The sequence below is a fragment of the Manis javanica genome, chromosome 9 (genome assembly GCF_040802235.1).
Source record: "Manis javanica isolate MJ-LG chromosome 9, MJ_LKY, whole genome shotgun sequence".
Classification (NCBI taxonomy): Eukaryota; Metazoa; Chordata; class Mammalia; order Pholidota; family Manidae; genus Manis; species Manis javanica.
This window is the reverse complement of record NC_133164.1, coordinates 25,621,917-25,634,669: the sequence shown is the minus strand read 5'-3', so window position 1 is coordinate 25,634,669 and position 12,753 is coordinate 25,621,917. Positions and strand designations below refer to the sequence as shown.

The 12,753-nt window shown below is 43.2% G+C and overlaps 1 protein-coding gene across 1 annotated transcript; it reads right to left on the bottom strand.

Annotated features, from left to right (window-relative positions):
• Positions 1–7,045: 7,045 nt before the first annotated feature.
• On the bottom strand, positions 7,046–12,104 carry SPRY2 (sprouty RTK signaling antagonist 2). Its single transcript, XM_017648903.3, has 2 exons — positions 11,605–12,104; positions 7,046–8,834 (listed from the first exon to the last, which is right to left on the bottom strand). The coding sequence occupies exon 2, from the start codon at positions 8,781–8,783 to the stop codon at positions 7,836–7,838; it is 948 nt and encodes a 315-aa protein (XP_017504392.1). The 5' UTR covers positions 8,784–8,834; positions 11,605–12,104; the 3' UTR covers positions 7,046–7,835.
• Positions 12,105–12,753: the final 649 nt, after the last annotated feature.

Below are 12,753 nucleotides of genomic sequence, written 5' to 3'. Positions count from 1 at the left end.
AAGTATGTATTATTACCCACTGTTTGCAGGGAAGAAACTGAACCCTACAGAGGTTAAATAACTTGCTCAAAAAGATACATGGCCTATGATTACATGCCCAATGCCCCTCCTATTGAGCCATATGAATTTTACAACTTTAATTAATCTTAGAAGTATTTAATATCCAACAATAATTGTTTTATGCACTTCAGTTTTCAGACTTCAATCTTAACTATGGATAGTCTGATTGAGAGTTATTTGTCATATGGAAATTTTCATTGCTTGACAAAGGTTTTTACCTGTATATTTTTAGAAGAAGTTTATTTTTAAAATATGCTTCAGTTTCTCAATTACTTAGGTGAGTGGTAAAGCAATAAAATATTAACACCTATCAAGAACCAAAGATAGGTCTAGAAAGAAAAAAAGGGGCTTTTGAGCAGATCTTTAATCTGAAGAGCCCAACATTTTAAAAAAGTAGAGTATTATTTACAATAATTCATACTCTACCCTTTTCTCTAAGAGTTTTAAAAAACAGCTTAATGTAAAAGATAGTATACATACCACATATTAATTAAAACTAGGTAAGCTAGTTAATAATTTCACTTACAGAATCATCCTAAATACTGTTTTCATTTGGAGTATTTTTTTTTGATGACAAAGGGATCTGTGAATTTTATTGGAGAGTTGACTTAAGTTTTGCTATTTGAAACAAATTTATGTCCATTAAGAAATGTCAGAAACAATTCCAACATCAATAAACTCTAAAGATGCATATCTCTTTCAGTGTATGTTTGTATATATGCCTGTGTTTGTGTGTGTGTGTGTGTATATATATATATATACATACACATATATATATATACACACACATGAACATATATACACACATATTAGAAGACAGTTTTCAGGAACTAAAATCTCTTATAGAGAAATATATATATGAAATTAATTTATTTTGCCTTCATGTCAATTATTTTTTCTTCTTTGACATTCAAGAATGAATCCCTTTCTTTCTCACACCTGGCTGTCTTTAGACTCCTATCCACTACTGCAGAAGATTTTTAGAGAATCATTCAAGTGCCTTCTGAGAAAGTTTCCTGGTTCCACATACCACACCCAAGATAGAGTTAATCACTTCCTCTTCATGTGCATTTTAAGTCTGTTATCACATGTATTATGCTCTATAGTAAATATATATTTGTTTAGTTGTCCCACAGACAAGTTCTAGGACGGCAGGAGATATTCTCTTATATCTCCGGCATTTAACACTGTGCCCAAGGTTAAAAAAAATTTTTTTTCAACTGAAATGCAAAGTAATAGTAAATATTTCTTTAGTATTTACTTTCTACCAATCACAAAGGTTAATATTTCATAGGTATCCTATCTCTTCAACCTTCACAACAACCTTTGGGTCAAGAATTATTATCTCTCAGTTGAGGACATTAAGTTTAGAGAAGCTAAATAGCTTGCTTGTGGCTGGCTACACAGCTATTAAGTAAGAGCAAGTCATTTACACAGAGGCTTCTCTCCAAAGCTCATGAATTTAAAGTACTAGACATCTAGAGGAGTATTAGACATGTAGAGAGATATACAGGTGTCGGGCATTTTTCTGCTGAAAGAATTTTAGAGGCTTAGCCCTGTGAGTGGAAAGTCCAAAGTTATAGTCACAGCCATCTCCCATGTCCTTTGACTTTACCCTCCTCATATAGCTGATAGCTTTCCTTGCCATGGGTCAAAAGGATATATTACATATCCCTGCCACCCCCCCAGCTTCCTTTGTAGCCAGGGTTCTAGCTCAGCACTATTGGCATTTCGGGCTGAATAAAATTCTTTGTTATGGGAGACTGTCCTGGGAATTGCTGGGTGCTTTGCATCATCCCTGGCCTTTACCTACATAAGCCAATAGCTCCTCCCACCCATTCCCAGCAGTGAAAACCCATAATGTCTTCAGACCTTACCCAGTGTTCCCTTGGGAGGTCAAATTGCCCAGAGCAGGAAGTAGCTAATAGCTAGAAGTCATTTTCTGTGACTTAGAATGTAAGTCCTAGATATTAGCTTCCAAAGAGCTGTGAGCATCATTCTTTAATTTGTCAGTGTACAATTACAGATCTAGTGAATGCTTCCCCCCCACCACTTACTGTAACATCTTCTACACCAAAAATACACAATACATACTAAATCAGGGACAAGTAATTATAACCTGGGCCTGCAGTGTTGATTGTTCGTGTGGCAGAGCAAAGATCCAGAAGACACATCAGTGGCTTCCTATCTTGTGACTTCTCACAGATGATTAGAATCAGACCAGCAGTCTATAAAAGAATCCGTTTCAAAGTTCAAGTTTAAAGGTATAGTGTTAACGTTTGGAACAAAATCAACTGGGCTCTATCCTAACTGTATAGGTCAGAATCCATGTGACATCCAGACCTGAACGCAAATGTTGCTTGTGTGGTTGCTCATGCTACCCAAGGAGGTTCCTTACTAGCGGAGTGATGGGTCACAGACATCCTAGCTATGAGCTTGCCAACACAGCAGGTACTAAATGTATACCCCAAGGCTCTCTGTACGTGCTAGTTCTTGATGCTAGGCCACTTGGTCATTAGGCTTCATAATATTCATGGTGGTCATTAGACATTCATCCTTAAATGCTGTTCTGAACTTATAAAGACGACTCTAAAAGGAATCCTGGGAACCATTTCTTGTATGACCAGTCAGATATTAGGGCTACTTTTTGCCTACTTGCAAGCAGGAAAACCAGGTTTAAGACTAAGAGGGGAGCATTGTGCCTATTTAGAACTTGGAGAAATGAAAGATGACATAAACATGTGTATTCCAGAACCCTGTCTGACTCTAACCCCTACTGAAGCAAGTCAACAAACCAAATGTAATTTGGAGCACAAAACCACTTCAAAAATGGAACTTGTATTAACTTAGGTGCTAGAGGTGGTCATCAAGGCTTTGAGTGCCATGTGGACTTGACCAGCCAGGTCTGAGGCAGTTTATTGGCAAGGGCAGAATCGGTCCAAAGCTCAACCACTTCCTGTCATACTATCACAGACCTTTTTTTTTTCCTCAGCTTTATGATGCCCAATTCATTCTTCACAGGCGTTTATCCTTCTAACAGCAGAGGCAAGCTAAAGCTATGGGTTAATGACAAGAGGTAGATTGTAGCAAAACCTGGAAGAGCAAGAATAGATGAATCTTTCCAACTTATTTCTTAGCTGTGTATCTTTAAAATGTATTTTAAAATTCTTTTAGGGGAAGGTTTTAGTGAATCATGAACCTTAAATTTAAGAATAAACAGCAAAATAGAACTGTTCCAATATTAATCTAACAGCTCTGCATTTCATTGAGGATTTAGGATGTGAACGTGGGGAATATAGTTTTATTTAATGAGTAACCCTCATTTCATTGTATCTCCCTTAGCCAAAATTCTATTTAAATAGCTGTAAACATTGTGAAGACCTGGAGACCCACATTAAGGATGGATCAGTGCTTCTCCCAATTTCTGCACTCTCACAGCCCTATGCTTATCCCTTTGCTATGAAGGCCCTGTCTTGCATTAGTATTCCCCTTTCCTTTTGCATTACACCAACTAGCCCTGTGATTCCTAAGGAGTAGGCCTTCAAAATAAATTGGTTCAATTGAAATGCCAAATTATTTTGGTGCCGAAATTCATTCCAAGTGAGTCCCTTGGAATAAAAGCCAAATTATTTATTCTTCTCTGTGTATTAGAACTGTTTTGAGACACGAACTCCCTCGCTTAAGGTGCGCTGGAGCCTCTGTGCCTCATCTGGGCAAGCCAGAGGCCAAGGCACCAGGCTTCACTCTCATCTCCTTTAGTAGTTTACTTTAAAAACAGGAGTTACTTGCCAAATAAGATCGGCTTTTAAAAATTCTTTAGGTCAACCAAAATGTATTTCAAATAAAAATGTGGAACATTTGCTAGCCATGGATAAAAGTTTCAGTGGCCATCTTTTTTTATTTTCTGTATTTCTATTTCCTTTTTATTGTTTGACTGTACAAGAATATTTTAATTTTGACCAGAGGTGCACTATTAGTAGTGGTATTCATATTTTCTCTCATTATTCACATGGTTGTCCCTCATGATGTAAGAAGAGTGGTGGTGTGGCATGCAAATAAGATCCAAGTATAGGATATATATATGGTCTGCAGCTTCCTCCTCCCACAAACAGCAGAGCAATGAGTAAATACTGCAGATGTATGGCTGCACTCTGATCACTAGTTAGGCCAAATCAGAGCTTATTTGAAAATTCTGCTTTAGTCTTCAATCAGTGGAGACCCTCCCTTGGTATGTAGTAGAGAAATGGGGCAATTGTCCTAACTATAAGTGAAAGTAACAACTTTTGCTTAATACTGAAAAACCAAAGAATGGATACTGGCATTGATGAAAATAGCCAATGCCCTATTTTTTGTTCTTTACCAAAGTATAATTCTGCACAAGATGACATTGTTCTTGACTTACACAGTTTAACCAGCATACAAACTTGAGACTTCTGCACCTATATCCTGATACTTTTGCATATTTAAGAAGGCAAATGGCCAGTTGGGAATATAACTGCAAGTAAAAACTCTAAACCCATTAAACCTTTGAAAAGTTTTACCTCTATGCTCACAAGTTAGTAATTTACATCAGACCCATCAACTACCTGTCAAATCCTTCACAGCACTGTACAAAGAACAAATTCACTTATCCAACATCATCAATATCTTAACATATATATCCTAGAGGCAAGCAATCCTTGCAATAAAGGTGCAGTGGAGAAAGTTATGCAAAAGTTTGGCTGGGTGGGTGGCTTGGCTTGCTTCTTTCAATCCCCTGAGCATGCTCCAACAGGGTGGAAGTTTGACAGAGCCTGAAAAATCTCCTCAAAACACACATATGTATGTTTTAAATAAAAACCATCAAGTTGTCATTCTTAAATGAATATCAATCTAGAGAATGAACAGACTTCTGGACAAATTGAAAGGCAAGAAGCCAGCAAAAAACAGTTATGCTTTCCCTAAATCCTTTAGCTGTCAAATGACATGTTTGCTGTATCATAAGCTATCACAGTATCAAAATCATGCCCACTGGATTATAAACTCATTGTATTTATAAGAGAGATTTTCATGAACTTCAGAGATTAAGAAGTTGAGGTGATTATTCATCTACATCTCAGTGAGATGACTTGTATTGCAACATTTATAAACTCTAACAGACTGAAGAGCACCAGCTGCTTTTAATCTGTTTAAATATAAACATTTAGTTTTCCATGTTGTGAAAATGAATTCTATACTGGTTTATAGATAAACTCGACATTTAATAGGTTGAAAGCTTCTTGAAAGACCCAGTTTTCGTTTTCCTATTTTTCATTTTTCATCAGGACTTCCTATGTACTTACACCAAATCCTCATCTAATTTCAACTGGTTATATCACTGTGCTCCACATTCAAACTAGAATTATGATTTACATCAGACTGTTGAAAAAAAGAAAGCTAAATTAGAAAGCCATTACTAGGTCAGTACTTCTCAAATAGTACATGATCACTAGAGGAATGATTAAAAATGCAAATTCCTAGGCCACACCATCAGATTTAGTAACTACAGGGATGGGGGTCTTGATCTACGTCTTCAATAAAAATTGCATCTGATGCAATTTGTCTAGAGGACTGGTGAAAAAGAATGTGACTCTCACAATTTCTACACCAAGTAAGTTCTATCAGTGCATACAGCAGCTTTTGATAAATAAACCTAATTAGTCAAAATGTTTATGCTTTACAAATCCTGAAACTGCACAGTAACAAATCCTGCCCTATTTTTCAGCATTCTAATTCTTCATAGACCATCAGGGTTAAACTTAAGAGTATTAGAATTTCAGCATTCATTTTCCCAAAGTTGAAACTTAAGAGTACATAATTTCTAAATTAATTTAACCTGTGGTTTTTGGAGAAAGGTTTTTTTAGAAGTAACTGAAGGTTCTTGTATCAATGTCTTGGTTTAGGAGGTTATATAATTCCTTGAAAGCCAATTTTAAAAAACAAAGCAAAACATAAGACAACTCTGCTAAGACCTCTTAAGCTAAGAGGAGCCTAAGAACAGGAAATGGGAGATTAAACAATGACAGGTAAATCATTTCCTAGACTTCCGGTGATTCTTGGCAGCAAAAGGTTGTGCTTTTGGAAAAAAAAAAAAATCATCAGCCACAAAGTGACTAATTAACCAAGTGACTTATTACAAATAAGAAAACCTACTATTTGTCAAGCAGGGCTTGTAGCAGCTTGCTTCCACAAGACAACTGCAACAGACTTTTTGCCATCCTGCACCTTTTTCCCAGAGTAAAATATAACAATTTCCTGGATAATTTGATTAGATTAAGACCGGACCTCTCAGGCTGTTCTGCTTAAGCTTCAGTTATTAGGCCACTGGAAGATGAAATTTCATGATACCCTATACCTGAATCTAAACAAGCTGTATTTTCTATGTCTTTTCTGACATAAGGAATTTGATATCATGGTGATAAGCTTGTCTAAAATTAAATAGACTGGAAAAAAATACAGCCATGATCAGTTTAGTCAAGTAAACATTTTTGCCTCAGTTACAAGCACTGATCTGTGCATACATACTGCATACCTGACACACAGAGGACTTTCAATAAATGTTTGCTGAACTAAACTCGTTTCTCTGGTCTTGAATTAGCCTCATGGCATTCATTCTTAATACTGTTTATAAAGAAAAAGTCTAATTGTTAATCTTTTAGGGCAGTCTCCTGAATGAATGATTTTTTTTTAACCTGTGAAACAACAGCAAATAAAATCTGCAGAAAGGAGGAGCAGCAGCAATGGGCCAAAATAAGCTCTCATATGACTAACAGACAAGGAAGTCAAATGCTCAATTATTTCTCTCCTGATTGCTGGAATTATCTCTGGAATCCACCAAATCTCCACTTTAAAGCAGCAATGCTGGTAAGATAAAAAAAATCTGAATGAGGGAATTATTTCATGGAAATACTAGCCTTAACATGAAGTGTGGTTTCTTTCACTTCAAAAAATAACAAAGGTAAAGTAAGACAAAAGAGCTCGGTTTAATTTCAAACGTTAATATATTTTCTATTTTATATTGAACATATGCATCTGTAAACCCCTCATTTGCAGCAACTATCCCATCCTCATAAAAGGGGCAAAATTTGTAAGATGCCTCTTAAAATAAATATTCTTTTTTATAAAATAATAAAACTTCAAATAAATATTCTTTACACTAAACAATATGTTGAAAAAATTAGAAAATAAAGGTTGGATTTTACTGTAACTGTACAATATACATGAAGTCCAAAGGGAAATCAGAGTCTTACAATAAAGGCTTTCTGTAAGGCAAAATACAATCTAAGAACATACTGATTGATTCACATTCTTCCGAATGTACAACATATTAGTATAATATTTTGTGACTGTGCCATATAGTACGGCACAACTTGTTTTTCACAGTTGCAAATATTATTGTATGTACAAAAATATAGCACATTATCTCTGGAGAAAACAATGGGAAAAAAAGTCATTTGCTAATTTACAAATTTTGCAAGTACTATTCACAAACAAAACCTTTGCCTAGGAGTGTCTGCTGCTTTAGTTTATGCAACACATGGGTCCCCAAGTTCCCTTTGGGTTCTATTAACTGAGTTCTAACAAGCATATCAGTTAAAATGGCACATGGACAACAAGCATTTTACTGCAAACAGCAAAGAATATCCCAACCCTCTATTTTAACAGTGCGAAGATTATAACTGTTTAGTTGGTTGCATATGTGTGTTAAAAACAAAGGGGAACAATCTTTATTACTGTAATATTCCTGATTAGTGATGCTATGTTGGTTTGTCAAAGTTCCTGGGTGGGACAGTGGGAACTTTGCAGCAAACTGTGTTTGAGTTTTTACAACGGCATCCAGGCCTGTTAACTCGGTCATAACACCCCTGGCACAATTTAAGGCAACCCTTGGCTGGAAGGTAACACCATAAACAAGGCAAAAAGAGGGACATGACGCCCATGGCCGACCAACGTGTGCAACAGTGAGACTGGCTGCAAGAACATGGGTTGTCAGCACAGTTGTCCTCGTCATCATTAGAACAGTGATAGAAAAGCCCTTTCACACAGCACACGCAAGTCCCATAGTCAATCACGTTCTGAGCAGAGCAAAGGAACTGCTTGTCGCAGATCCAGTCGGAGGGCAGGGGCCGAGGGTAGGTGCACTCCTTGCACTTGCACTTGCCACAGTCCTCGCACCTGTAGGCGTGCAGGCCCAAGTCGTCCTTGCTCAGGGGCTTCAGCTCACCTGGCTTGAGCTCAGATTTGGGCTGCACGCGGATGATCCCATCAGCAACGGGTCCCGAGGACAAGGACGGTCCCAACAGTCTATGTTCAGAGGAACTGCTGCTGGTACTTGTCCTCGTACTGCTCCGAGACCCCGAGCTGACTGTGCTGATGGACCTGGACAGAGGGGCTCGTGCAGAAGAATGGACCTGGGAGTGCTGGAGCCTGGGAGGCTGGCGATGCTCAGGCAGACCGTGGAGTCTCTCCTGTTTGTGCTGAGTGGAGGGGCGAGGAGCCGGCTTGAGCCCAGATCTTGGGACCACGGTAGGCCCCTCTGTGTACTCATTGGTGTTTCGGATGGCTCTGATCTGATCCAGAGACAACACGTGTACCTGCTGGGTGAGGGCATCTCTGGGGTCGGACTCCCCACGCTGTCTGCCACCGTCACGCGGTGCCTGCAGCAAGGGCTGTGACCCACTGCCACTCTGAGCTCTGGCCTCCATCAGGTCTTGAAAATGTGGTCACTCCAGCAGGCATAGAACACATCTGAATTCCTGGGGAAACCAAGAGGAAAGAGAGGGCTTACACTCCAGGATACTTCCCACTCTCCACCCACCTGAGTTAACTCTTCACTTCCCACTTCCCTGGAGAACCAGACAGGATCTGAAATGGAGTGGCTGTGGGGGATTATCAGAGTGGCCATACGATCAACGCCGGTACCAACAAGTTAAAAATATGGCCTGGCACAGACAATTCTTCAATCATGTGATGTGGAGTGGCACAAAGCTGATCTCTGTTTCAATTACATAAGTAGTAAGTCCTCATGCAAAAAGGTAAAATTTGCACTGTTCAGGTTAATTGTAAAAACTGCAAGGAAGTAATGGTAGAACATAACATTGCTGCCCATATTTTCAAAAGTTGAATACTTTTTCAATATTTTAAGTCTGCTTTTACATTGCATACCTTTGATCCAGACTGTAACTTTTTTTTAAATACATTACCATCTTTATAGAAGCACAAAGTTACTTAAAACAATTTAGAACAATTCAAATGTTACTAGGTGCCAGAAACACTTCAATAAAACAAACTCACACAAACCACAAGACAGGCGCTTGTTTTCAACTTCTCAACAACTGAGAAGAATCAAGTATTTTACAGCCTGATAGCCCAGAACACCTTAAATGCTATGGCTAAAAGATTGTTCTCCCTCCTTTAGAAATAAGTTATGTCAAAATCTTAACTGCTTTACCCGTTTCCAAAAACTTAATGGCTCAGAACATAAACCGATTGGTGATAACAGGAAGTGTTTTAAAAATCCAAGTGTCACATCTCAAATCAATCATTCTGACAAGTAATCGCTTAAACTGCAATCCCTCCGCAAGTTTCAAAACTATCATCTCCCTTGCCAAGTCTACAATTAATAAAAATGGACTTTTATCTAATCTTCGCTTTTTAGAAGAGAAACATAGGCAGGTGACACACGCCTCTCAATTAGTAACAAGACAGAGCTGGAAACCAGATCTCACTTGCAACGGAAAGGCAGACAAGACAACGTCGCTCTTTGCTTTTACTCCGTGTATCGGCTCTATCTGCGCCCCAACACCGTTCCCAGCAGGTGGGACACAGTCGGAGCCCCGGGGGACTTTTCTCCGGGCGGACTGACACAGCTCAGCGGTCAGTGTGGCCGCTACGCACAATCGCACAATCCCGAGACCAAGAGAAGGGCGGCGAGCGCGGGCGCCACCGAAGGGGACGTGCCTGGAAACACTACAGCACACTCCCCCTTTCTCCCTCCTCAGCTAAAACACCCTCCGACCAAAGAACTGCTTCCCAGCCCGAAGGGGAGCCACTCCACCCTCAGGTAGAGGCCACGCAGCCCACCGCAGGGCGACCCGGCAAAGGCTCTCGAACGTGGGCCACCGGTTTCCAGCCCCGGCGCCCCGAGGAGGAAAGCCCTGGCCGAGACACACAGCCGGGACGCGGAGGTCCAACCCACGCACGCGGGGTGACTCCACCGTGCACCGACCCGAGCGGCACTGTTTGCAAACTGCACGAGCGTATCTCCTTTTGAGTGGAGAGAAACTTAAAATATATATACATGTATTCCTTTAAGTGAAAGAAAAATTACTTTTCAGAGAAAGTGTATTTTCCAGAGCTCCAATGCACACGCCGTACGTGCAGGATTCAGATCCCTGGGCTGGAAACTCCGCACAGATTTGCTTGCAGTGTAAAGTAGCATCTTGGGGGTGGAGGGGCGTGGGGCTGTTTACAAAAGTGATTTGTGGCGATTCCTGGCCTTTGCAGCACCCCCTCACAGCGCGCGCCCCCTCAGCACCCCCTCCCCCCAGTGCTTTGAAACACCTCTAAGAACAGTTTGTGATCAGACTAAGGATTAGAGGGAAAGGACTTCAGCACAAGGGTGGGGCAAACCGACACAGAAACCGTTTTGTAAAAACGCACAAGATCCCGAATTAAAAACGGCAGAAACAAAAAAGATCAGTCCAGCAAAGGAAATAAGAAACTAGCTTCTTTTACCACCCGTTTTCGGGTAATGGAAAACAATCGCGACCGCTTGACGACTTTCTTCCTGTGCTAGGTCACCTCTATCTTCCAAAAGTAAAAAAAAAAAAAAAAAAAAAAAAAAGCTTGAGCCAGATCGGCCACGGAGAACGGAAAGACGAGAAAGCTGCGCTTCCGAACCACAGAGACCCGGCGCCAGGCAGGGCGCCGCTCGCACCCGCAACCCGCACCCGGCTCGCCTCGGTCCACACGGGGCAGAGGTGGGTCTCCCTCGCCCTGCACCCTGCTTTTTCCACCCGCAGGGGCTCGCTGCCCCCTGAGAGGCGAGTGACCCGCGCGCCCTCTGTCCCTCCGTTGCCCCTGCCTCGGGACAGCCTCACCCTGGGATGGCCTTCTCTGGAGAGCAGGTTAGAAATGCAAGCGCCTACAACGGCGATCTGGAAAACACAAAGTGTTTTCCCTCCCTCCCCCTCTCTCAGCGCCCAATTCACGGCCAATGCAGGGCGGGGAGCAGACTCGCGGCCAGCCGTCCGTCACCCCAACCCCCCAGAGCGCGGGCGCGTGGGGACCTCAGGCCGGGGACACCGTGCTGGGCATGCACCGGAGCCCCCGCCGAGGCGGGCCGAGCCCGGGATCGGGTAGATACACAGGCAGCTCCCGGGATTCCCGCGGGAAACCTGCGAGGTTAGAGAAAGGGAGGCCCGGGGAGAGACAGACCCCACTCCCGGTCTGGCTGCACCTACTCCATGTTGCCCACAGCGCGCCAGCCACCGCGCCAGGAGCAGTAGACCCAAAGCGCCTCACCGTAATCGCGGCTTTGCACCAACCCCTCTCCGTTGGATTCTCTTTTTTCCTGCGATGTGCAAATAAATCCACCGATGCAAACTTTTCCCTCCTTTCCAAACTCTGCTTCAGCCCAACTTCCGAGCAAGCGATAGGAGAAAAAAAGGAGAGTAAAATCCGGAACCAAGTCCCTAGCCGATGAACACTCCGGGGTTGGAGCTGGGGGCGACCCCCCTTCTGGAAGCGCACGCGGAGTATTTCCCCTTTTTTCTCAATGAACTGGAGGCCGAAGCGCCAACCGCGAGTCTCTTTTCCTGGCGGATGAGCGAACGAGCAAAGAAAACGGCCTCACGGAGAACCTAAAGCCAGATGGCCAAGCCGTGCGGCCGCGCAGGAGCGGAGGCAGCGCGGCAGCGCGAGGGCGCAGGGCCGGGCCGGGCGGGCGCGGGGGCCTGGGCGCTGCGCGCTCCGCCGGCCCCTCTCCTCCGCTCGCGCTACGGCGCGCGGCTCTCAGCGGTGCAGACTGGGCTTTGGGGAGGCGCGGCGGCGCGGGGGCGGTGGTTGCGGAGGAGGGGGCGGGGGAGGGGGCGAAGGAGGAGGGTCTGGGGCCCGGCTGGGGGGGCTCGCCGTTGGCCTGCGCCCTCTCCTTTCCGGAGGAGGCAGGGAGCTCTGCGGCGGCCGCGGCAGCAGTAAATGGCGTCATGTGGATCCGAGGCGGAACAGAGCAGTTGTTGTCCCAGAGGATATATCGCATCCGGTCCCAGCTCATTGGCTCCGCGGGGCTACATTCACTCACACTTCAGCGCCCGCCAGCGCTCCGAGCCACAGGAGGCATTCAAAAGGGCAACCGCGCCGCCCCGCGAGTCCCCAGGCTAGTCCTGCCGCCCGGGCGCCGTCACGCGGGGTGTCCGCGGGGCCGGATGGGCACGGCGGGGTCAGTTTATCTAGTTTCAAGGAAACTCTGACCTTAAGGTTTCCCCAGAGGCCATGAGGACGAGCCAAGATCTCGGGCTCACTTTAAGAACTTTCTCCTCGCCACTAGGAAAAAGAGAATGAACATTAAAAACTAATCCTGGCCACGCAGAGTTAGCATTAAAAATAAGTTGCAGGTTTTAGGACTTGATTCGAAATCCCCTGCAAGCCCACCTCTCCCCTTTTCTGTTACCGCTC

Coding starts and splice junctions, on each gene's coding strand:
- SPRY2 (XM_017648903.3), bottom strand. CDS start 8,783: ATGGAGGCCAGAGCTCAGAGTGGCAGTGGGTCACAGCCCTTGCTGCAG.